The following is a 23,502-nucleotide window of genomic DNA, read 5'->3' as shown; positions in this document are numbered from 1 at the left end:
AATAACTCTGGGAATTATAAGAATCCAATCTCTAATTGTTGCAGCAATTTCAGAAAGGAAGAGACCATATATACCTGAGATTTGCAGAGGAAACATTGAATTCATTGCCTTGTGAAGCGTCCCTGGTCACACTAACCCGTGAAGTCTAACCGGAGAAAACGGGGAAGAAGGTTGGAAGAGAGAGTCGCCATGAGAGAGGTGGACGCTGAAGCTTGGTTTCGCTGGTGAACATGCAAGGGTGACCGGATTAACCTCCAATTTCCAAGTTTATCATGGGAAAATAAGAATCTGCATTTTCCCCATGTGGAGAACTAGTGAGCATGGTGGGAAAAGGAGGAGAAGATGGCTGGTGGGAACAAAGGTGTTTGTTCGCCGGAGGAGGCCGCCGGAGGAGTTTGGATTCTAGTGGTGGTGTTAATTTCACAAGATGAGAAAGAGATGAGGTTGGGTATTATTTAGAATTTCAGAGGTTGATGTCGTTGATTTCGTCGATGTGTGTGGTGTTTGTCAAAAGGTGGAGAATTGTTGTTGGTTTGACAAAACCAAAACCACACTAAAGTGGGCCTTAAATGGGCCGACGAAAATGACATGAGGAAGAAGGACAAAAGATCCATTGCTTCTCTTATATATTACAATGTGTAAGAGAATAAGAGTGAGTGGAGGTAGGTGAGACAAGACAAGCAAAAAAAAGAGAGTTCTAGAGAAAGTGAGAGAACGTTGGAGTTTCAAGCAAGCTTTCTCCTCTTTGTTCTTTGTCTTTTGATCTTTGTTCTTCTTGAGATTGTATCTGAAACCAAAAGACAACATCACAAGTTAGTGGTGTTTGTAACCTCATTATCATAGTGAAAGTTGGGAGCAAGAGTCCTCCCCCGAGACGTAGCGGTTATCCGTGAATTCGGTGATCAAAGTTCTTTGTGTTTGTTTCTTTCACAAGTAACTGTTCTATTGCTTACTCCTTCACACTTTGCTTTCTTTAATCAAAACCGTGGGCAAGTTCTCGTCAATCTCCCATCATATATAATCATATTAACTTAATGAAAAATATACTTCCACGATGTTGTGTACTGAGAAAAGAATTATTCAGCCAAAATGTAATGTAATTGTTATTATTCGGCCGACGGTGTACGAGAGGGCACAAAGACTTGGAACGAAAGTCTCCATCGATCTTTATATATATATTAGTATTAGGGATTTGATTAACGTTGCTTCACCATACAGCATGCCTTTATTTTCTCGTCACATTCCGGCTCTTCCTTAATAACCGGTTTACCAATTCTTTTCATTTGACATTTATGCATATATCACTTTTGATCAAGTTGTTCACACATTCTCATCATCACACTAGCTAGTATTATTAGAAAAGTGGTACAAAGACGACGGAGAAGTTTTAACATATTTTCTCATCATTATAATTGAGTCTTTAACATAATACGTGTTATCGCCGTATATATCTTTCACTTGTGAGTTATATAACTTGTATTAACATATATAGAATCTTCCGACGAACGTGTATGTGAAAATGTAATCATTCATTTAATGAATTTGTTTGTATTGTGATTCGTTACTATATGTCAAATGCATTAGCAAGATGTGGTTAAAGCTTGAAAGTCTTGAACCCAAGAAGCATAACATATGTGTATTCTTATTGATCCAATACAGAGAATATTATAAGCGATGATCAGAGCAAATAAGAGTATTTATATGGGGTACTCAAATAGCTTTTTGATTTTAACATTTGCATATATGGTTCCTGTTTCCTTCGTTCACAATTGGATCTAAACAAATACACAAACTTACGCTACCAAACAAAATAGTTGTTTGAATATAAACTTGAAATGTCAAAATTCTTGGAAAACTAATTACATATATTTTGGACTTTGTGATAAAAAATATTCAACATTAATGAAGAATTATTTGAACGTACTCTACTCCTTATTCCATCACATGCATGGCTACTACAATATTGAACGAACGACTCGTCAAACTTTATATAAACTCTACTTCCTTCGCTATACACACATATTTCACGTACGCCCCCCGAATCTCTCTCTAACGACGAAAAGTTGTGATGGGGGCTAAGAATATAATCTTTGCAATATCTCTTACAATCGCCATAACCATCATCGTACTGGTCTCCACGGTGTCTGTTAACAACAACAAAACAGAAACACATATGGAAACGCATACGCTCATCATTACGAAGAAGCCTCATAGGGTGAGCCGTTTCTTGGCGCAGAACGGGAAAAACGGTCGTAACCCTAACGCTGCGGATCATTGCAATAAGGACGAGGAGATATGCAAGAGTCAAGGAACATACAACAACTCAACAATGTCGTGTTGTAGCAACAAATGTGTTGATGTGGCGTACGACAATGATAACTGCGGCGCATGCAAGAACCAATGCAAGTTCTCGCAGACTTGTTGTAGAGGAGAGTGCGTTTACTTAGCTTATGATAAGAGGCATTGTGGAGAGTGTAACCGTAGTTGTTTGGTTGGTGAGTTTTGTGTCTATGGGTTGTGTAATTACGCGTGATATACGTTATTAGTTTTCTATATTCAACTTTGGTATTTTTATTAGTGCTCCAATATGATGTTATAATATCACGTTATTATTTGGGTTTGTTGATTTTGATTCAGAAATTTGAATCAAGAATTTGATACGGATAGGTTTATTTTTTATATTTTTTTTGTGATTTGGGTTTGATATCACGAAAATGTTCAAAGAAATGGAAACATAAATCACTGTTAATTGTTGGTGGTTTATACGTCGAACTAGGTTGTAGTCCACGTCGAATAAACATTTCATACCGTATTGGGACTTAGGACCAAACCTCTCTTCAAGGGATATTTGATAACCAAATGAGTTGTGGTACTCATTACTCAATTAAGTCCCTTTGCTAGTTAAAAACCAAATAGGCCTCTGGTAAATTTTCATTTTATAATTTATTTTTATGTGTTTCATTGCCTCCTGTGATATGATAATATAATTATTTAATCTTAAACTGATTAGCATAATACTGGATGCTAAGAAAATACTAACTAATTGCGTAAGCAATGCATGGAGTTAGTGAAGATCATGAAGTAAATCTTTTTGGGACAAGAATTGATTATTAGAATTACGAATGGATTAATATCGGGCAAGGCGCGCGGGTATCAAAAACAACACATGCAAAATGCTTAATAAGCTCACAAAATCGACAGCAAGCAAATGACACGATACAAGAAACAGATATAGAATCAGAGAAAGTAAAATTGTAGTATTCGAAGTTAATATCGCTAGATCCTAAACTTGCCTAGATCTCAATTAAGTCAAACAGTATTTTATGTAGAGCTTCACAAGCTTTGCTTTGGACACATAAACGAGAGTTACCTCTATAGTTTTGTTTTGTTTACTAAATTGTAAATATTTTATTGAGAACTAAAAAACAGTTTATAATAATCAAAAGATTAGAAACTTTTACACATGTATCTATGGTAGAAAAGATAACAACATAAAAGCATAACATAGTAACTAAACCAAGTTTTCGGTCCATCCGCTCGACCAAACAATAAAGCTGCATAACAAGATGAATCAATGACGTTTTTGTTGTCCTTCTCGGATAAATTACAAATTACAAACACATTGTTACGACATACAATTAGTCTTGGAAGTCCTCCGTATAAGTGTGGAGAAAGGTTCTTCTATTCAATTAAGGCATCCATTTTGTTGGAGTGTGGAAAATAGTTCGTCTATTAGAATTTGGTCAGACCCTTGGATGTCTTTTAAAATACAGCTTCTTCCTTTGGAAGCTAATTCATTATCTTTGTGTAGTATCGATGATCCTATTTCTCTGACCACTAATGACTAGAATTTAGAAGCCATTGGAACTATCATGTTGTTCTAAACCTTTTGTTTCAGTCCAAAACTAGAACTATCATGTTGTTCTAAACCATTCGAATTAAATCTAGTTTAATTGGCTTTATTAATCTTTTTTAACAACAGATTTTATTTCAAAATATGTTATGTTTATAAAACCAATTCTTCTGATTGGTTTGATTGATAAATTTGCTTAAACTAAGAGTTACTTTAGCAATTTTTATTTATTTTCAAGAAGATTAAAATGGTTGCACATTCTCTCATCTTGAAGTTTTAACGATTTAATCAAATTTTATCTTAAGAAAAGATTTAATAAATTAAGTGAGACTTCACAATCGAGCGCCCGAGCCGAGATTATATTTTTTTGAATCAACTGTCGCGGCAAAGGATAGATAGATCGAATCAGATCTCTCACCGGAAACACCACACGACACCGCCTTATTTATCAATGGTGAAGGCACTGCAAGGCGCTGCTCAGAATCTGCCGGCGGATGTCAATCAATTGATCGATCAGTTAGAGCGTCACTGCTTAGCTCCCGATGGATCTCTTGTTACCAAATCCGCCTACTCCGATCTTCAACTCGTAATCTCTCTCTCTTACGAGGATTGGGTTCAGATTTTGTTTACCCAATCTCCTGATTATTTTCTTTCAAGACTCAAAAGTTATTTGTATCTGACATTGCAGGCGAGAGAGGAGATGTCTCGGGAGAGACTACGGTACTTGGAAGCTATGGTAACACTCTTATTCTCTTCTCCTTTGCCTTCATTTTTGTTTCTGGGTTTAATTCAATTTCAGGATTTGAGTTAGGGTTTAGTATTTTGTAGGTTTATTAGCTTACAAGATTGGGAATTTAAGGAACTCACTTTTGTTATCTGTGTGTTTACAACTGGTAGGCTATCTATTGTGAAGCTGTAGCTATGGTAGAAGAATATCAGCAAGCTATTTCAGTGGCTAACCATGGAGGGATACGTGATGTTCAGGGTCTATACCCTCAACTTGGATTGAAGAATTCTCCCCAGGTTTATGAGACTCTAGAGCATAGATTGGTGGTTGCTGAGGCCGCTCAGAAACTGAGACTACCTCTTATTTCAGATGATGGTGAAATTCACGAAGAAGAAATTGAAAAATGGAGTATACTATCAAGAAGCTCTCTTGATAGTGCAACCACGAGTTTCACGATTAGCTCCACTTCTAACTCCGTCAACTATTTGAATAGCTCTGCAAACAGTGTTGCTGGTGGGACTAGTCTTAGTGCTGTTGATACTGACGTAGTTGGTGGTGTGCCTAATCGCTTTCTTGGAATAACTCCTGCTTATTTATCCTATGTTCAGCTCCAAAATACTATTTCCATGGTAATGTGAGATCCTACTGTGCCTCGTATTGGTCTCTTTATAACTGTATTATGCCTTTATCTGCTGATTGCAAAAATAGTTGTGCACCAATTCTTATGAAAGATTGGTTATGGATATCTTTGGGTATCTAATTTTTTTCTTTTTCTTTTTAATAAATTTGCTAGGACATGGCTGACTACCAAATGTTTCTTGCCCGTGAGATAGAAGGTCGATTGAAGGACAAATGTGATAAGTTGGCTGATGCCATTGTTGATGACACCGGTAAGATCTTCATTACTAGCAGACTGAGAAAGAGCTCTTTCGTTCCTTATCCAAATTCATTTGTTCCTGTCCAGTTTAATGTTAAGTTGTCTGCAGATAGTGGCCAGATTTTTCTTATTCTCTATATTATATGACAGATTCATCCACAGGAAATCGAAATTCAAGTGCTAGGCTACCAGAAAGGTTAGCTTTATCACTATGTTTAGACTATGGCTAAACACATCTAAAAGAAAAACTTGATTACCTTATGGTTTTAGTTAAGACTAATGGCAACTGGCCTTTCTAGGGATATATATATTTTGATAATTTGATATAAATTTATGTTAGTGATAGGCATTCTGTTTCTCTGAAAAATATATCCAGAAGCCTTGAAGGAGCAGATGACTTTCTCACACTTAGCCATCTTCTCATGCTCTCCAGCCTCAATCAGTGACAATGTTTTCTTGCATTTCCAGGGTTAAGTTTATAATTGAGGAGATTGAAAGAGATGAAGCAGCTCTACGAGAAGACCTCTACTCGGCTGACAGAAAGTTTGCAGAATATTACAATGTAAGTGAGAAGAAAACTCATTGTATTTTGCGAAAACGGAAATCTAATTACCGGGCTGTTGCATGATATTTTTCTAAATATTTTATATAGATAAGTTTCTACATGTAATTCAAAGCTACTGCCTGTGAAGTATCCTTCTTAGCCCTTAATGCTAAGTTCTGATGACTGTTCGTTTTTACTCTGAACTAGGTCCTCGAACAAATACTCGGTGTGCTTATAAAGCTTGTAAAGGATCTGAAGTTAGAACATCAACACAAATATGTAAGGGTTTCATTGTTTCCCAAATGATTTAATTGCTGCCTGTTCACATTTAGCTTACTCTATATATTGTTACAGAATGAGATGCAGAAGACTTGGCTGTGTAAAAGGTGTGAGACCATGAATGCAAAATTAAGGTAATCATCTCATTCTTTACTGTTTACGATCCAAAATTCAGGCTACTGCGGTAGTTAAAATATCTTATTTTTCTCTACTTGAAGGGTTTTAGAAAATGTTCTCCTCCTTGAGACATACACCCCTGACTCCATATCAGCTCTCCACAACATCAGGTGCGGAAATCTACGTCCAGACATGTTTCTTGCCATTTATCTGGTGAACCCATTACCCCATCTCTCACCTCCAACCCTTATTGTAATTTTAGGAATTATTTAGTCGAGGCTACTGAGGAAGCTTCAGCTGCATACAACAAAGCGGTTTGTGTCTTTATAATCTCTTCCATTGCTTAGCTATAAACCCTGTTTTTCTGTCTTCATTGGCATCTTACTCCCGTTTAATTAATCGAACCTGCAAAATGACACACAGGTCACACGGCTTAGAGAATATCAAGGAGTGGATCCACATTTTGATACAATTGCCAGACAATACCATGACATTGTTAAGGTACAAGCAAGCCATCAATTACGTCATTGCACCTTTTGGGTTTAATTTGACTTGTGAGAATCTAATAACACAAATGATGATGAGAGCTTTCATCATTTTGCAGAAACTGGAAAATATGCAGTGGACCATTCATCAAGTAGAAATGGACCTCAAGTCTCATGACTGAGCACTAGACTTGTTAACACTTGTGAGTTGTGACATATTAGCAAATCTGATCTACCAGAAAGATCACATCCAGTTATGTGATCCACTACTTGTAATATACTTTACATTGTGTTATATTCCTTTGTTATATATACAGTACTTTTAAAAAACAAATGAGATAACCAGTTTAACAGTACGAAAACAAAACCTTAAAAGAAATGAAACCAATCTTATTTTTCCAACGAAAAGGCCTCCCTAAATTTGCCTGAACAACAATAATACAACTCTTTGTCTTTTTGGCTTAGATTCCGACATAGAAAACAAATAAAATGCATTAGAACAGTCTTGGTTGTTGTGGATTCCCACTTCGCATCATAGCACAAAACTCTTCATAGTTGATTTTACCGTCCTGTAACAACAAGAAAGAAAATTAAAGGTCAGGGATTGAAAACAAAAACGTTTTTAAGGGAGAAGAACTTTTTTTTTTGGCTTTACATTATCGGAGTCGACATCAGACAAAATCTCTTTGATTGTAGCATCATCTCCTATTCCATATTCCTTCAAAGCAGCCTCTAGCTCGTCTATCGTAATGTATCTACCAAACACAATTCCAACAATAAAGTCTCATCCATCATCCTTACAAATATATTTACTGTTCGTATCAAAAACACATAAAGATCACTCACCCACTCCCATCTTTGTCAAAATGTTGGAAGGCTTTGTAGAGGTTTTCATTACTTTCAAGCCTATGTCTATGCATCGTTGCGGTAATAAACTCAATGTAATCTATCGACCCGTTTCCATCAACATCAGCCTGAATTACAAAAACTCGAATATGAGCTTTTACAAAAACATTCAAGGAAATGTAATAACTTGTCTTAATCCAAACTTACAGCATCCATGAGCTGTTTCACTTCGGCCTCAGTGAGTTTTGATCCCAACTTGGCTAATCCTTCTTTCAATTCTTCATATGTGATTGTACCACTATTGTCTGTATCTATATTAGCAAACATCGCCTTCAAGCCTTGTATTTCTTCCGTGTCAATATTCTCCGCAATCACCTGTTCCAAATCTAAACAGTAAGACGAAAAGCACAAAGGACTGTCGAATTTAGCAACAATGCGTCAAATCTTTTGATCTAATAACCTTTAAAGCAAGTTTCTTTAGTTTATTCATCACTCTAAATTGTTTCATCCTTGAGAGAACAGCACTATCAATAGGTTTATCCGATGCTTCTCCACCTTCTCTTAGCCATGGATGCTCTGCAAACAAGGTAAACCAACCACATTGTCAACATTCAAGTAAGTATAACAAGAAGAAGAAGAAGTTATCATTTACTTACCAAGAACTTCAGCAGCAGAAATCCGTCTTTTTGGATCCTGAGTCAACATTTTACGTACCAAATCCTTAGCACTACTGGAAATTGAAGGCCAAGGTTGGGTATCAAAGTCGATTTCACCTTCCAATATAGCATCAAATATCCCTTTCTCCGTTTCTACACTCCCAAAGCCAACAAACCATACTCATCATATACATCACCAACCACACTCTTCTCAAATATATGAAACTAAAAGACGATAACAATATCGGATTACCAGCCCAAAATGGAGGTACGCCGCTAAGTAGAATGTAGAGTATAATCCCAGCACTCCATATATCGATTTCTTTACCGTATCTACGCTTCAAAACTTCAGGAGCGACGTAATATGCACTACCAACTATATCTTTATACACTCTCCCTACAAAAACAAACCCATCTTGAATGATACAACAAAAACCAATTCCAAAGACATTACAGTAGAGTTCAAAACAAGAGATGCAATATACCTTCTTCAATAAAGACTGATAATCCAAAATCAGTGGCTTTGATAAGGGCCTTCTCATCTTTGCTAGATAACAAGAAATTCTCAGGCTTTAAGTCTCTATGCATCACACCCATGAAGTGACAAATGTTGACAACATTCACAATCTGTCTACAAACAGAAGCAGCTGCTCTCTCACTGTAATGTCCTTTTGCTAGAATCCGATCGAACAATTCGCCACCAGCACAAAGCTCCATCACCAAATTCACAGCTTTCTCGTCTTCATAAGCTCCTTTGAACTCAACAATGTTAGGCTGTCCACTCAAGTGCTGCATGATCTGAATCTCTCTCCTCATATCCTCTTTGTCAGCTTTGGTCACCAGTTTCTTCTTCGAAATCGACTTGCAAGCGAATCTCTTCCCCGTCGACTTCTCTGTGCACAGATACGTTACTCCGAATTGGCCTCGACCCAGTTCTCTGCTCAGCGTGTACAACAGTTTCACGTCTTCGTACGGTTTCTCGAGTATAGAAGCACCACTACCACCACTGTGTTTCTTCGGCGGATTACGCCACGGCGGAGGTTGATTCGTTCCGGTGGGTTTCTCAGGCGGATCTTGGTGGTTACTCCTTCCTCTGTTCTCGATCTCACCATTTTGTTGTGGTTTCATCACCACTCCGTATTTCTTGGCTAAGCAATTTCCCATGGCTTTCTCGTCTCTGCTTTAGCTTAGATTAGCTCAAAAGATCACGACCCAGAGACTAAAGATGGAAACTTTCGCTTAAAAATTTGCAGAGAATCAAGAAAATAAAACAGAGAAATATGCAAAAGGTTTGATTTTTTTTGGTCGGTTTATTAAACTAGAAGAAGAGGGAGTATCAATCAAATCAACTCAGTAACTAAAACAGACAACGAACTTGTTTCATCAAGCAGTGATGTGTGCTTAAGAGATTTTAGAACAATTATTTTGATCATTTGGGAAGTTGAATTGCAGAAGAAGAATCCATGAAAAGTTTGGGAAGAAGAAGAAAGTAGTGGAGGGGTCCCTAAAAGGTCGGCTTTTTGGGCAGCTGTGGTCTGTGGAGTTTAGTTAGTTGGTTTGACATCAAATTTATTAAGACAAGTCAACTGTTTCTGCTTTGATTTTATCGATTTTTTCCTCCTGTCTTTTATAATATATATGAACTTTCTCTCAAGTTTCAATTGTTTCCATGTGAAGCAGTAAGTAAACGATGAAGGTGAAATGATGATCGATTAAAACTTATTTGGTTTTACTTTTAAAAAACATTAATTAACGGCTTTCATCCTTTTACCTATCTATCTACTCATGCTTTAGACTTGAGACAGCAAAAAAGTGACTTTTAGCTTCGTAAATAAATTTTGGTTTGGTCAGACAGTTTCGTGGACATGAGTCATAATAGATGACAGAAAGTATTATTGTCGTAATTACCAATTCAAAGCACACTAGTTTAAAATAAGAACCACGTTATTTCTTGGCGAATTAAAAAGAAAAGAAAAAGTAATCACGGTCAAGTATCAGTCAAGTTATAGATGCACCAACACTGCTGCAAAATACCATATTAACAAATATGAGTCAAGTAAATGACTTGCTGAAACAGAGAACTTAACAAATCTTATGCATACTTGAAAACTAAACCAAAATGAGAGGTACAGTAAATGATCAATCCATGAAGTTTCCCTTGGTTTCTGATCCTTAGTTAATTAGAAGAACTGTAAACAGAATGGGAGATTCGTGCAAAGATTCAGCCTTTACCTACTTGCTCTCCAGAACTTTTACTCCAAAACAACTTTTACTCCAAAACTGATATCAATGACAGCTAAAGATACATACATACTGTATATGCCTTGATGGTTCGTTCACAACCACATCGTTACTTAAAAGGAATATATATATATAGAGGAAGGGGTTAGTAGTGTCTAGGGATGTTAAAAAGGTTTTTCTAACCCAGCCCGGCCCTGTAATGAGAAAACTCGGCCCTATACGAGCCCTGATCTGCTTAGAACCCGCCAAACTTTACATAAAAGGGTTTAAACCCGCCAAGCCCTAGCCCGCCAACACATATGTTTTAAACTTGTCTAGCTGCTGGACTATAATGGGCCGTAATGGACTTTAGCTGCTGGACATGATCTACATATCTTATTTATGGATTGTTTTATTGTTTTTTTAATGGAAATTAATTTTAGACAAATGACAATATTAAAACTTAAAAGTCGTTAAATTTGATATGTAGATTATTAAAAAAAACAAAAAAACCTGATTTGTAGACGGGCGAGGAAGGAGTGCTCAAGCTTTGGTACTGTTTAGGTTTGGGTTCTTAACTTTTTTTTACAGATTGGTTTTTTTTTTGGAAAAGTTCGAGCCAAAAAAAAAATGTAAAAGTTTGAAATCCACTAAAACCAGTCTAGTAGAATTAATCGATTTCTAATAATGTCTTCAAGCCAATATAAATTGAACCAGATCTGTAATAGGATCGTGTTATCCTTTGGGTTTAAAATTTTTTTATTTCCAGACCGATTCATTACTGAGGAGGAAGAAGAGTTCCAGGTGAAACGACGTCATTTACAAAAAATAAATCTGTTCTTTTTAAAAATCGTAAGTTTTGTTTTTACAAAGGGCCAGTATTTTTTTAACCCGTTCGTTCTCAATCCCGGCCCTGTTCAAGCTCGTTCGTTTTGATAACTAAAAATCAGGGCCACGGGCTAAAAATAATAAAACGAACCAGGGCTAACCCTGGAGAGTTCAGCCCTTTTTAACATCCCTAGTAGTGTCATATAATGGAGACTCGATAGAAAGGTAAGGAGAAGAAGAGAATGAGACTAGAACAATATATTCCAGAGCTTAATTAATTATCGACGACGACTTGGGGTTCCATAACCAAGGCAGAGAGAGAGAGAGACTCCACTTGATGATGTTAAAAAACCCTAATTATGATAATGGTCTACTCTTTTATTTGGAAGCAAACCAAATCTTTCACCGAAGGTTGTATGTGCTCATAAATAACAAGAGATTATTTAACAAATTGCAAACTTTGTCATCATTGTATTTGTTAATATCGGCTACGAAACTAACATTTTTTGTGTAACTTTGTTACCTGTCTTTTTTGCAATTTTCCTTTCTCAAAAATCAAAACTCGCTAAAAATTTTACATAAAAAAAATATTGTTGCCTTAATTGGAAGAACCAATTAGAAAACAATAAACAAATAAAAGGGAAGAAAATGAAAGTCAACCACATGAGATGAGACACGTTTTTTTTTGGTTAATGATTAAATTAGGGTAAACATAATAAAACCCTAATTAAATTACTTGATATTTTTCCTTTGTCTCTTTAGTCATCACGTATTTCCTTTTTTTTTTTATATACACAATCATCAGATATATCAAAAAAAGTTAATGAACCGACCAAAAATGGAAAATTAGTAAATCCATATTTTCCATAAATCTTAATTTATAGGAAAAAAGCAATTAAAAACGGAAAATTTAAACTTGATAAATACTCAACAACATTAAGAGAAACATAACATTGATTCGCCGACGATTTACTCTCTTTATAAAAATCTTACTCTGTTCCTCATTGTTTCTTCATAGTTTTGTTTCGCTTCTGATTTCTCTCTTCTAATGTTTTCAATAATAAACGACGACGCAAATACAATTACGGAGACATTCTTGCCTCTCAAGAAACGAATGAGACTTAGTGACGAACCAGAACAAGCCCTAGTGGTTGCGTCTGCGATAAAGACGGTTGCCGTCTCAGGCAATGTCAAGTACAAAGGAGTGGTTCAGCAGCAGAACGGTCACTGGGGTGCTCAGATCTACGCAGACCACAAAAGGATTTGGCTTGGAACTTTTAAATCCGCTGCTGAAGCCGCCACGGCTTACGACAGTGCATCCATCAAACTCCGGAGATTCGATGCCAACGCTCACCGGAACTTCCCTTTGTCTGATATCACCGTCCACGAACCGGACTTCCAAGATTGCTACGAAGTAGAATCTGTCCTGAACATGATCAGGGACGGTTCTTACCAGCACAAGTTCAGAGATTTTCTCAGAATCCGATCTCAGATCGTCGCGAGTATCAACATCGTCGACGGATCAAAACAAGTGAGAGGAGAAGTAGATCAAGAATCAGACAAGTGTTTTTCTTGCACGCAGCTGTTTCAGAAGGAGTTGACACCGAGCGATGTAGGGAAACTGAATAGGCTTGTGATACCTAAGAAGTATGCAGTGAAGTATATGCCTTCCATAAGCGATGATCAAAACGAGAAAGAAGAAGGCGAGATAGGAGGAGCTGTGGAAGATTTGGAGATTGTCTTTTACGACAGAGCAATGAGACAATGGAAGTTTAGGTATTGTTACTGGAAAAGTAGCCAGAGCTTTGTCTTCACCAGAGGTTGGAACAGTTTCGTCAAGGAGAGGAATCTCAAGGAGAAGGATGTTATCATCTTTTACACTTGCGATGTCCCCAACAACGTTAAGACATTAGAAGGTCAAAGCAATAACTTCTTGATGATTGATGTTCATTACTTTTCAGACAACGGCTCCGTTGTCCCTGAGAAAGTAAACATGACGGCTCATGGCAGTTCAGAGGAAAGAAGGAAAACAGAAAACTTCGTTAGCTCGAAGTTAGAAGATAAAGTAACCAAAACAGAGGAGAACAAAGGAAGCTTTATGCTGTTTGGTGTAAAGATCCAATGTTCTTAGGGAATTTAAGAGGTTTCTTTCTTCATCTTGTATTCTGTTGAACTGCAACGCTTTAGTAACTAATATAATACAATACTGATTCAGTAGGAAACAAAAGAGTAAGACAAGAAGATTGAGATTTGTATCCCAATTAGGTCACCTCCCCCCAATTGTTTATTTACTCTGTCATACGTTTAAGTTGAAGTTAGCCTAAAGAACAAAACCAGATACACGTAAAAGAGGAACAATAATAAGTAAGCGACTTGTCTTTCTCTACATAGTGCAGGTTAATAATATAACTAGACCACTAACTTAAACGGGTCAACATATATAAATCATGAGATAATTACCACAAACTGTGCCTTGCTCTGTTTGGGCCTTCTTAAGAAGTTAACAATAAGCACTTTGTTATACACTAAAAGAATCTTGAACTGACTGGTTCCTACAATTATCATCAATACAAGACAACAATATTAATCAACTTAAAGACTCATTAAAACAGAACAAAGAAACTCACAAAAAAAATAAAAACAAAACAGATAGATTCCTATAACCAAGAGCTGCTAAGGTTAACCATGATTTGATGAGTTCGGGTTGTATATACAAACATCTTTAGGTACCGATCCATTAAAATTTAAATTACAATGTGACATGCCAAATTCTAATTGCACAATTGACTTTTTTTTTTAATATATAATAAAGTTGGAGAGGAAGCCCTAGCCCTAGCTATTTCTTTTGTGTAAAGTAAAGTTGTTTGGAAGAATGAGTAAGAAGAGGATATGCGATCTTCCAGAGGAAGTGGTTGGGGAGAAGATACTGAGCAAGGTTCCGATAAGACGGGTGACCTATTGGAGATTTGGGTTACGACCAAGGTTGAGCCCAATGCTGTGTCCTGGAGCAAGTTTTTAGAAGTTGATATGAGACCAGTACCCACTGGTTTCCTCCCATTCCTCGCTGTTCGGTTTGAAAAGGAGTATGGGAGCTTCTTCATTAACGAGGAAGAGAGAGTCGCTGTGGTTTTCGATGTAGATGCACCGAGACCCCTAGGGACCAGCCGGACCACACAGCTTTTATCATTGGAGACGATGGCTACTTTAAAACTGTGAGTCTTGGAGAAGCTCCCAAAGTCATTGAAGGGATACACTATCCCGGATATAGTCCTGGACAAATTTATTGTCCACCACTTGTGTGCTCTCCATATCACCCAAGTTTAGTGCAAATCAACCAACCTCGCAAAAGGAAAGCAAGAGACGGTTTCTGATTTGCTTATGCTAGTCACAATCATCATCATCCTTACGTTTCTATTTATCAGCTAATTATAACGACAGATTTTTATCAATCGACATGGTTTATGTTTCCTTGTGTTTGTTTCTTGCCATTGTTCTAGTTGCTGTAAAGCCTTCTCTAGTTTTCTTCTTCTTTTCCAAGTCCACAAGTATCATCACATACTGTTATGGACCTATAAGTAAACAAAGTGGGGTTTTTGACAAATATTTATACACGTTACAATATTACATTCAAAATATATATATATTTTTTTTTGAATGAATGTAAAAATATATTCAGCCCAAAAAAAAAGTCCTTTTTACATCAGATGCATCCTTGTTTTGAAAGAAATTAAACAACAGCTAAAAAAAAAATTAACTAAGAACGAGTGCTAAACCAAACTTGAAGACCATCTGCATATTTGGGAGAGTGTTGTTGCAGAGATGAAAGTTTATTCCGGATGAGACGGTCAAGAAAGTACATTCAAAAGATTGCAAGGACTAAGATATGATCATATGTGAGGCTTGCCTTCAACATGTCTATCCGACTGATCCATCATCTGAGCTCATTATAATGATGCTCTTAAGAATTTGAAGAATAAAAGATTGTACGTTTCAGATTTTACTGACCACTGCGGGAGTGTGAACTGAACGAACACCCTACTTTTCACCACCAAGCTATGAAAATTGAAACAAAACATGTTTCTTTAAAGAAACAGGTTACTAAGTGGGTACGCATTTGTAGCTGGTATTGCTCTGATCTGAATGCTTCTAGTTTAGTCAGAAGATTCTGGTTTAGGAGGTTGTTTAAATGTACCGGGCATTGTTCCCGGTTTGGGACAATTTGGATATGGTTATTGTGCTATCTTTATATGCATTTGCCTTTGTAATTTTTTGGTAACGCAAAAAAAGAAAAAAAACAGTAGAAATCTTCAAAATTCTTAAAAGAATTCTCTCCAAAGTCCAAACTCAGTAATTTAAAATTTAAAAACTGAATCGGTAGATAACTTTCTCTAAATTAAGTAGCTCTTTTTGGTGTTTTGGTTTTAAAGAACAAAAAAAAATGAAAAAGAAAAATGAAAATGATTAATCTTGGTTCCGTTGTCTTCCGTGAGGAGGAGGATGACGCCGTAACCTGAGCAGTAAAATAAATAAATAAATCTAGTAATTCGCTTTTTATAATGGGCGAGTCGAGACGCACCACCAAAACCAAAATCAAACGTCTCAAAATTTTCATCTTTCATTGTTTTTCAGTTCTCAGAATCACATCTTTTTGCCCAACCGGTGAGTTCTTCCTTCCTTCGTTTCTTTATCGAACTAACTTTATCAAATGCTCAACACGTCACGTGTTTATGCTTCTTCTTCTGCTGCTTTCGGTGCATCCATCCATTTTTCTATTAAATATCATTCCTTTCTAAAGATCTCTCTGGATTTTACTTCTTTCTTCTTCCAAGAACCCAACTTTTTTTTGGTGCTTTCATTGCGTTTGGTGTTAATATTCTTCTGGGTATTCTCAAAAATCAGAACTTTATATCTTCAAAGTTTCGAAATTCCTAGGCTTTTTGTAGTATTCTTGCTTTGATTGGGTAAGGGTTGGGTTCTTTCTTGGGATTTATGGATCTGATTTGGTTGCAATCGTTCTGAGTTTTTCCTTTTTTGTTCATAAAGTATGGTGCTTTGTTAGATCGGATCAAGACTCTTCATTCTCGTCTTTACTAGCTTGTTTTCATGTCTTTATGTAATCCAATTACGTCTCTTCCTTATGTAAAGATCTTGTTTTCTGTTTCTCTAGATATGTTTATTGGTTAAATGCAATAGCTTAAGATTGGGAAATATGAAAAAAATGTCTTTTGGAATGCAGATAGTTTGAGATTGTTAGCATGGAAGGAATCATTGTGAGAAGAGTTATACCATCTGACAACAGTTGTCTCTTCAACGCAATCGGGTAATTAGCTCTTTTGAGTCAGGAAGATGTTTGTAGTTAATGCCTTTTGAGGCTTGTGTTTATTTGATCTTTGAAATTTCTCCTTTACAGTTATGTCATGGACAAGGACAAAAAGAAAGCTCCTGAGCTGAGACAGGTTTGTTCATCTATCTTTAGCTTCTTTGATTTGTTAAAGTTAGTTCAGCTGCATTCTATGTTTAGCTTCTTTTACTTTTTAGTCATTAGCTTCATAAAATATTTAAGCTTAGAGGTTACTGATACCGTTCTTTAGTTAATCTCGATATGGTTAATATTTAATTCCTGACAATCTGAAAGTAGTAATACTTGGGGTAGGTTTATGGAAAAGAATGTTCCCGCATGACTTGAGTATTGCAAGTAACCGCTTAGTGCATTTTCCAAAATAATTCTGAGACATTAGTTGGGTACTGTTTTGCTAAGGTGATAGCAGCTGCAGTTGCAAGCAACAAGGAGAAATATAACGAAGCATTTCTAGCGAAGCAAAATGAAGAATATTGTGCTTGGATTCTCAATCCGGAGAAGTGGGGAGGTATCTTTGCCTAATTTGTTCAGTATCTCTATAATTTCTTCAGTGTAGTTTTCAACTGAACTTAGTTATGTAAATCAGACGAGATAAAATATGTCAGTAAATGTCTCGTGTTCATGATCTTTCATGGCTAATATTTGTGCTTTTGATTCTAGGGTTCATCATTGTGTATTGATAAGTGTCTTTCTGTTTTCTGCTGTATAGGTGCAATTGAGCTTTCTATATTAGCAGATTATTATGGTCGAGAAATTGCAGCTTATGATATTCAGACTAGTCGATGTGACCTGTACGGACAGGTATCATCAAAACTAAGCATACAACTTCTGAAAGAAACAAAAAAATCAAAAGTATTAAACAGTAGCTTCCTTTTCGCAGACAAGAAACTACAGCGAACGAGTTATGCTGATCTATGACGGTCTTCACTATGATGCCCTCGCTGTAAGTTAATATATTTCTCCATGGAAAATGTAACTTGAGAGAACCAAACTGATGGCTCAAGTTCTTCCTTGATGCAATTTTCAGCTGTCTCCATTTGAAGGAGCCGAGGAAGATTTCGATATGACTATCTTTCCAGTTGGTAAAGATAGATCCATTGGGTCAGTCGAAGGGCTTGTTCTAAATCTAGTAAAAGACCAACAAAGGTAATATATACAAGTGTTAAACATAGTTTTGTTTAATGTGGCTTAAGCAAACAAGAATAAACCCTGTGATTTGGTTTATTTGTTTCAGTAAAAGGAGTTACACAGATACTGCAAACTTCACTCTGCGTTGTGGTGTATGCCAAATTGGAGTCATTGGACAAAAGGTCATTTGCTTTGTCTCTCGTTGAGTACTTCATTTGGTGTGCTTTATTTATTAAATCATAGAACTTGACTGTGGAACATATGATTGAAATTGTAACAGGAAGCTGTGGAGCATGCTCAAGCAACTGGTCATGTTAACTTTCAAGAATACAAATAAGAGAATGATTGGAATTGATTCTTTCACACAATTCCAAGAAAGGGATATAAGTATATTACCAAACAAAATGAGAAAAAATGATAAGCTGTGCTTAGTTTAGTTTTTTCTGTTGTCAACAATTCAAACTTCAGTCTGTTGTGCAATTATCTTACGTTGTCGTCATTTGCCTTTGGGTTTAAAATGAAAATTCCGACTATACTTTTACTATATACTTCTGTTGCTTTCTTAAATCTTTACATGATTATCTAACCGAAACAGGTTAAGTGTGATATATATCTCTCAATGAGCCACTCCAAAAAATGTAATCTGAGAATCATTTTATTACTCTATTGTTTCTCCAATACAATTCCTCTTCCCTATAAGCTTTGTTAAATCCCACATCAACCTTGACGTTGGTTGAGAATCTGGCCTCTGTTTTGAACATTCAGATTCTAGTGCTAGCTGTTGTCTTAGCCTTGATATACTACTACTAGCTCTTTTGAGTTGAAAATATGCATTTAGAATAAATTGATGAATAAGTCTCTAAGGAACATTAGCGTCTCTTACTCTGCTAAAGGTTTTTCTTCCATGAGATAATAATATTTGCGTACACATTGCTTAATAGCTGATGACCAAATGACAATAATACATAATCTAAATTCCGGTCTAAACTGCTCAATGGCTCCAACTGACTGCTTCCCCAGGACATTATTACTTCATACAGAATCAGAAACCGGTGAAAGATCAGAGAGCCCCACGCAGTGCCCCGGGTATTAAAATCTGGTCCAGCTGTGACCAAAACCGGTTCGACTCCTAGATCTTCTGCTTAAGAACATGCTTCAACTGAACTTTTTGGCTTTCGATCCGTGCTTCAATGAGTTTTGACTTCAAACTATTCTTCTGTGCACCTCTAGGCCACTCTATGCAACCTTTCATTCCTCCTCGGTTTACATGAGGATGATTTGCCGATTCCGGTGAAGAGTTCCATTGTCCAACCAAATCCATCATCGGGCTGAATCCGCCTTTACTCGATACTCTATCCGGTGAACCCATTTCCACGCTTGATTTCCTCCCATTTGAAACCCTTCCTCCATTCATACCTTCCATTGATATTACCTTGTAGTTGCTATCTCTATCTCCATTGCTTGCACCTGATGATCTCCAAAGCTTTGCTATTGATGAAACCTTTTTGGATGACCGTCTTGGAATGGAACACACTTCACTTATCTCTGTGGTTGGAGTCATTGTCTCATCCCAAACTTTTCCTAAGGACTCTGTACCACCACTCGAGGCATTGCTGTCTCGGTGATGGTGATTGTTGTTGTTCACAGAAGGAATGCTCCCATCTGGTGAGTAACTTGATCCTTGTTCTTCGAGGTGACTCACTGTTTCCCAACCGCTATCATCTTCTTCAATGTCGCCATTCTGGTGAGTAAAAGCATCCGAGTGTCTACCTTTCTTGTTGATCAAATTGACATCTGCACTTACCGTGTGAGCTTTAGAACCGTGGCTGATTGGACTGTAAGCAATAGATTTCTCCATTTCTCTATCATGGGCTTCAGCTTCACCGAAGTTCATTTCTTCGAATACAGCGTAGATATCATCTGGATTTGCAGGCTCATATGTAAATTCCTTGATTTCTTGGATATTAACAGATGCAGCAGTTTCTCTTAATAGCTCCGCCTCTCTCACCTCTTTGACATCTGTAACTATATCTCTTGACCTGAGGAAAGATTCCAAATCTCCTACAAGCTTGTTCATTTGTGAGTACCTTTCCTCGAGTGCTACTTTGGCATCAATAAGCTTCATCTGGACACGTTCCTCACGCCAGACCTCAGCCATCTGCAGCATTCTTCTTTCATCGTCTACTTCTTCTCTGAGGCTCATGGATTCTCTCTTCAGAGCTTCAATCTCAGCTTTATCTTCTCCTATTTCCTTGGCAAGTTCGTCACAAACTTCCTCAATCAATTCTCTCGCCTTCCTTTCCTTTTCATAGTCCTGCATGTAACGCTTCACGGCCAACTTCGAATCTGCAAGCTCGTTGACTAATTTATGATTCACGATTTCTAATCTCTGACGGGTTTTCTTCTCCCTGTTCATATCAGTTTTCATATCATCGATGATTGCTCGGACCTTCTCATGCTCCCTGCTCCGCCAAGCAGCCCTCTCCTCACTAACTTTTCTCAAGAACTGCTCGAGCTTCTTTTTATGAGATCGCTTCTCGCTCTCAAGATCCTCAATGCGAGCATGTGCTTCCTCCAGCTCTACTTCAAGGGAAGAAACCAATGACACAGCATTTACTTGTTGATCAATACGCTTCATGTTGCTATAAATTTGGTGTACTTCATCCATTGTATCCAAGCAAACAGGATCCCATTTTGTCGCCCCTTCCATCGCAGAGTGGGGAAATGGCATTGAAGGCTCGAGCTGACAAGAAAACAATATAAGACTTAAGGTCAAGAAACCATACAGAATTTATTCTGATTTGAAAATTGAAAAGAAATCATAACACCAGTAAATTCACAATCAAGTACGCCAATCATTAAGAATACCCCTATTGATAAATTCTAGGGGGAGGTGGAAATATAATTTCCACTACAATTATGGGAAAAGAGCGCGCTCAGTCTTTGGAAGAGTAAGCATACATCTATTGTTTAGCTAATATCATAAACACCTACAAGGTTGAGAAGATCAACATACCTTACACAAGAATCCATTTTTCGTGGTAGCAATAGTGCTAGGGTTCTGCCTTATCTTGTTGCTATGACCACCAGAAGGTTTGTCACTATGGTGATAAAGATACGGAACACCCATGTATCCAGCATTTCCCTGCAGGGGAAAAACAATATACAAGCTTAAAACAGAAAGCTAATGATCATAGAGTAATCATCAGATCTTTCACTAAATTTAGCTGTTTGATAAACACAGAAACATTAGGAAATACTCAGAGTTTACTAATTGCATAAATGGTTGTAAGTTGTAACTAGAAATCTGAGTCTACAAGATTAATAATCAGCTCGAGTTAGGACTACATCATAATTACTACCCTATTAACGCGTTAAAGGGATGCTAATCATCAATCCACTGACTAAGATTTGTACGTATGTAGGCTTAATGATGATAATTATGAAAGGGAAACAAAGATGATAAGGTAATCACAGAGCAGTGGTTGAAACTTGAACTTCAAAGTTAAGCAATCATCAATTGGATAATAAATTGAGATCATCCATCATCTCAATACTTCCATAAATCCATGACAACTACCTCAATCTCACAATGCAGATGAGAACACTTCAACTCCTTCCTAAGTAAAAGCCAAAAATATTGGATCTCAAGAAACCATAAGATGCCAAAAATCGTACCTGAAACCCTAACCCCTCTTTCCCCTTCCTCTCTCCGCCGCTGGAACTCGTGTCCGGTACTTGCAACCTCCATAGGCCGGCGGCGAGTTTCCTAACAGAGACAGGCCGAGAGATTTTCCTCCGATCCTTGCGGCGAGAAGTAGTAGTAGTCTCCGACCTCTCAACCTGGTTGTTATTATTACATCCATCATCCTCGTAATCATCGTCCTCAACAACGCCGCCTCTCTCCTTATTCCGATCCTCCACCTTCCATTTCAAAAGCGGAGTCTCCGGTCTGCTTCGTCTACCACCAGAAGCGCCGGATCTTCGGTGACGAGTCAAACTCGGGTTCCTGGCTCTACGTTTAGTGACTCTCTGTATAGCCCTGAGATCTGGAGGGTTAGTGAAAATCTTCGCTTGGAAGTCGGAGGCCGGTAATGTCGCCGTCGGACACGGCTTTCCGGTGACTTTCATCTGTTCCTCCTCAACAACTTAATCAACGCCATAGACCAAAAGGCTTCTCCCCAACGTGATGAACCGACCACAAATCTCGGGAGAAAAAAAAAGGAATACCAAAATAAAATAAAAAAGCTCGAGAATCACAGACGAGAAAATGCGTGACTCAGAGAAAGAGAGGTTTTGAGTTCGTGAAGCAGAGATCGCTTTGTTGTGAGAGTCTTGTGACTGAAACGAGAGAGAGAGAGAGAGAGAGAGAGAGAGATGAGTAGATGTATACGTATGTTTGTAAAACCCATGCGTATTTGGTCAACGGTATAAGACTGGAAAACGATGTCGTATCATGGGACAGTGGAGTGTAGTCGCGTATGAGCGCGTGTGGGTGTATCCCAAAACTACATGGGGGGAGAGCTCTCTAGCTTGGTGGTGCGTGTTGCAGAGAGACGTTGGGAATATATGATTTTATTATTAATAATTATTTTTAAGTAAATAATTTTTAAAAATGAAGAACATTTTGTGTCAATAAATGAATAATTGAATTGAATTGAAATTTGATGTACGTGTTTTATTTATTGATTCTCTACTAATTAAAATTCGTGTTGGAGGAGAACAAAGTACAACTACACAAAAAATATCAAAAAGGATATTGCATTGTCTGATGTTAATATAGCATTTTGTTTTTTTATAAAAGGAAATGTTCTTCAACATGCAATGCATAATCCTGCTTTTTTATATATATATATATATATATATAGTCAAATTAGATCTAGATTTATCTTCTCTCTATTATATATATATAGTAGTAGTATTGAAAAAAAAAATATAGATAGACTAGGAAACAAACAAAGAGACGACGAAGACATCAAAAGGGTATCCTAAGTGAATATGTCGGCTCATTGGATTCATCAAGCCTAGCCTTACTACACATGATCTCTCTCTCTCTCTCTATATATATATATATATATATCAGTAAGTATATCACTTTTTTAATTTCCTTCTAATCAAAACTTGTAAGAGAAAATACCATGTTCTTAAGAAAAATAAAAGAAATGTTAATGTAACTTTCTAACAAACGTAAGCAACATTGATACATTTTACGCTTTTTTATTAAATTTATCGATGAAAATAGCTATCTGATTAGAGATATATAAAAATATATTATGTTTCAATAAATATAATACATGGAGTTTTTAGGTTTACAAAAATTGGATATCTAGGATTACTTCTTCATTAAAAATAGTCTTTAGAAAGCAAATGTATTGAAGTTAGATACATTATATAGATTTTTACGAACGCATTTAACATATATATTTCCTAAGATATATATGTAAATTAATTGGAAAATTTTAAATTATACTATTGTAATCGTAATTTAATATCTATTAGTATTTAAAACTTTATACTAGTAATATTTATTGTTTTTACGTTATTTATATTTAATAGAAAACTCGTATGTCAAGTTTCATTAGA

At 36.7% G+C, this 23,502-nt stretch overlaps 6 protein-coding genes across 10 annotated transcripts; 4 read left to right on the top strand and 2 right to left on the bottom strand.

Annotated features, from left to right (window-relative positions):
- The first annotated feature begins 2,068 nt into the window (after positions 1–2,068).
- Positions 2,069–2,568, top strand: LOC17899867 (stigma-specific STIG1-like protein 3). Its single transcript, XM_006304423.2, has one exon. It carries the CDS (start codon positions 2,069–2,071, stop codon positions 2,531–2,533), a length of 465 nt encoding a protein of 154 aa, XP_006304485.1. The 3' UTR covers positions 2,534–2,568.
- A 1,618-nt stretch (positions 2,569–4,186) lies between these two features.
- On the top strand, positions 4,187–7,235 carry LOC17900426 (AUGMIN subunit 4). Its single transcript, XM_006305782.2, has 12 exons — positions 4,187–4,439; positions 4,542–4,589; positions 4,751–5,209; positions 5,374–5,470; positions 5,608–5,653; positions 5,926–6,019; positions 6,209–6,280; positions 6,356–6,414; positions 6,499–6,567; positions 6,660–6,711; positions 6,821–6,898; positions 7,002–7,235. Exons 1-12 carry the CDS (start codon positions 4,305–4,307, stop codon positions 7,062–7,064), a joined length of 1,272 nt encoding a protein of 423 aa, XP_006305844.1. The 5' UTR covers positions 4,187–4,304; the 3' UTR covers positions 7,065–7,235.
- On the bottom strand, positions 7,170–9,911 carry LOC17899747 (calcium-dependent protein kinase 33). The gene is made up of 8 exons (XM_006303908.2): positions 8,870–9,911; positions 8,638–8,781; positions 8,385–8,537; positions 8,189–8,304; positions 7,936–8,103; positions 7,729–7,856; positions 7,538–7,637; positions 7,170–7,451 (listed from the first exon to the last, which is right to left on the bottom strand). The coding sequence occupies exons 1-8, from the start codon at positions 9,546–9,548 to the stop codon at positions 7,377–7,379; spliced, it is 1,563 nt and encodes a 520-aa protein (XP_006303970.1). The 5' UTR covers positions 9,549–9,911; the 3' UTR covers positions 7,170–7,376.
- Positions 9,912–12,420: 2,509 nt separating this feature from the next.
- On the top strand, positions 12,421–13,563 carry LOC17899587 (AP2/ERF and B3 domain-containing transcription factor At1g50680). The gene has a single exon (XM_006305927.2). The coding sequence runs from the start codon at positions 12,481–12,483 to the stop codon at positions 13,561–13,563; it is 1,083 nt and encodes a 360-aa protein (XP_006305989.2). The 5' UTR covers positions 12,421–12,480.
- Positions 13,564–16,001: 2,438 nt separating this feature from the next.
- LOC17897137 (ubiquitin thioesterase OTU1) lies at positions 16,002–18,467 on the top strand. 5 transcript variants are annotated; one of them, XM_006303291.2, is made up of 9 exons: positions 16,002–16,091; positions 16,669–16,752; positions 16,843–16,888; positions 17,191–17,299; positions 17,501–17,592; positions 17,672–17,734; positions 17,819–17,937; positions 18,026–18,101; positions 18,200–18,467. In XM_006303291.2, the coding sequence occupies exons 2-9, from the start codon at positions 16,688–16,690 to the stop codon at positions 18,254–18,256; spliced, it is 627 nt and encodes a 208-aa protein (XP_006303353.1). In that variant the 5' UTR covers positions 16,002–16,091; positions 16,669–16,687; the 3' UTR covers positions 18,257–18,467. The 5 variants fall into 5 exon arrangements, with proteins under 5 accessions (XP_006303353.1, XP_023644607.1, XP_023644608.1 ...); XM_023788839.1 differs by lacking the exon at positions 16,002–16,091 and adding an exon at positions 16,206–16,314; XM_023788840.1 differs by lacking the exon at positions 16,002–16,091 and adding an exon at positions 16,298–16,393.
- Positions 18,468–18,739: 272 nt separating this feature from the next.
- LOC17898007 lies at positions 18,740–22,504 on the bottom strand. The gene is made up of 3 exons (XM_006306813.2): positions 21,598–22,504; positions 20,936–21,064; positions 18,740–20,662 (listed from the first exon to the last, which is right to left on the bottom strand). The coding sequence occupies exons 1-3, from the start codon at positions 22,048–22,050 to the stop codon at positions 19,049–19,051; spliced, it is 2,196 nt and encodes a 731-aa protein (XP_006306875.1). The 5' UTR covers positions 22,051–22,504; the 3' UTR covers positions 18,740–19,048.
- Positions 22,505–23,502: the final 998 nt, after the last annotated feature.

The sequence above is a fragment of the Capsella rubella genome, unplaced genomic scaffold (assembly GCF_000375325.1).
Source record: "Capsella rubella cultivar Monte Gargano unplaced genomic scaffold, Caprub1_0 scaffold_1, whole genome shotgun sequence".
Classification (NCBI taxonomy): domain Eukaryota; kingdom Viridiplantae; phylum Streptophyta; class Magnoliopsida; order Brassicales; family Brassicaceae; genus Capsella; species Capsella rubella.
This window is presented reverse-complemented; position numbering and strand designations above follow the sequence as displayed.

Excerpts from the sequence above, each read along its gene's own strand:
- LOC17899867 (XM_006304423.2), top strand. The coding sequence starts at position 2,069 with ATGGGGGCTAAGAATATAATCTTTGCAATATCTCTTACAATCGCCATA.
- LOC17897137 (XM_006303291.2), top strand. The coding sequence starts at position 16,688 with ATGGAAGGAATCATTGTGAGAAGAGTTATACCATCTGACAACAGTTGT. Across the intron at positions 17,300-17,500 it reads CAATCCGGAGAAGTGGGGAG|GTGCAATTGAGCTTTCTATA; the intron begins GTATCTTTGCCT and ends TCTGCTGTATAG. Across the intron at positions 17,735-17,818 it reads TTCACTATGATGCCCTCGCT|CTGTCTCCATTTGAAGGAGC; the intron begins GTAAGTTAATAT and ends TGCAATTTTCAG.
- LOC17899587 (XM_006305927.2), top strand. The coding sequence starts at position 12,481 with ATGTTTTCAATAATAAACGACGACGCAAATACAATTACGGAGACATTC.
- LOC17899747 (XM_006303908.2), bottom strand. The coding sequence starts at position 9,548 with ATGGGAAATTGCTTAGCCAAGAAATACGGAGTGGTGATGAAACCACAA. Across the intron at positions 8,305-8,384 it reads TTCTGCTGCTGAAGTTCTTG|AGCATCCATGGCTAAGAGAA; the intron begins GTAAGTAAATGA and ends CCTTGTTTGCAG. Across the intron at positions 8,104-8,188 it reads TAAAGAAACTTGCTTTAAAG|GTGATTGCGGAGAATATTGA; the intron begins GTTATTAGATCA and ends GATTTGGAACAG.
- LOC17900426 (XM_006305782.2), top strand. The coding sequence starts at position 4,305 with ATGGTGAAGGCACTGCAAGGCGCTGCTCAGAATCTGCCGGCGGATGTC. Across the intron at positions 6,712-6,820 it reads CAGCTGCATACAACAAAGCG|GTCACACGGCTTAGAGAATA; the intron begins GTTTGTGTCTTT and ends AATGACACACAG. Across the intron at positions 6,899-7,001 it reads AATACCATGACATTGTTAAG|AAACTGGAAAATATGCAGTG; the intron begins GTACAAGCAAGC and ends ATCATTTTGCAG.
- LOC17898007 (XM_006306813.2), bottom strand. The coding sequence starts at position 22,050 with ATGAAAGTCACCGGAAAGCCGTGTCCGACGGCGACATTACCGGCCTCC. Across the intron at positions 21,065-21,597 it reads AAGAGGGGTTAGGGTTTCAG|GGAAATGCTGGATACATGGG; the intron begins GTACGATTTTTG and ends TTTCCCCTGCAG. Across the intron at positions 20,663-20,935 it reads AAAATGGATTCTTGTGTAAG|CTCGAGCCTTCAATGCCATT; the intron begins GTATGTTGATCT and ends TTTTCTTGTCAG.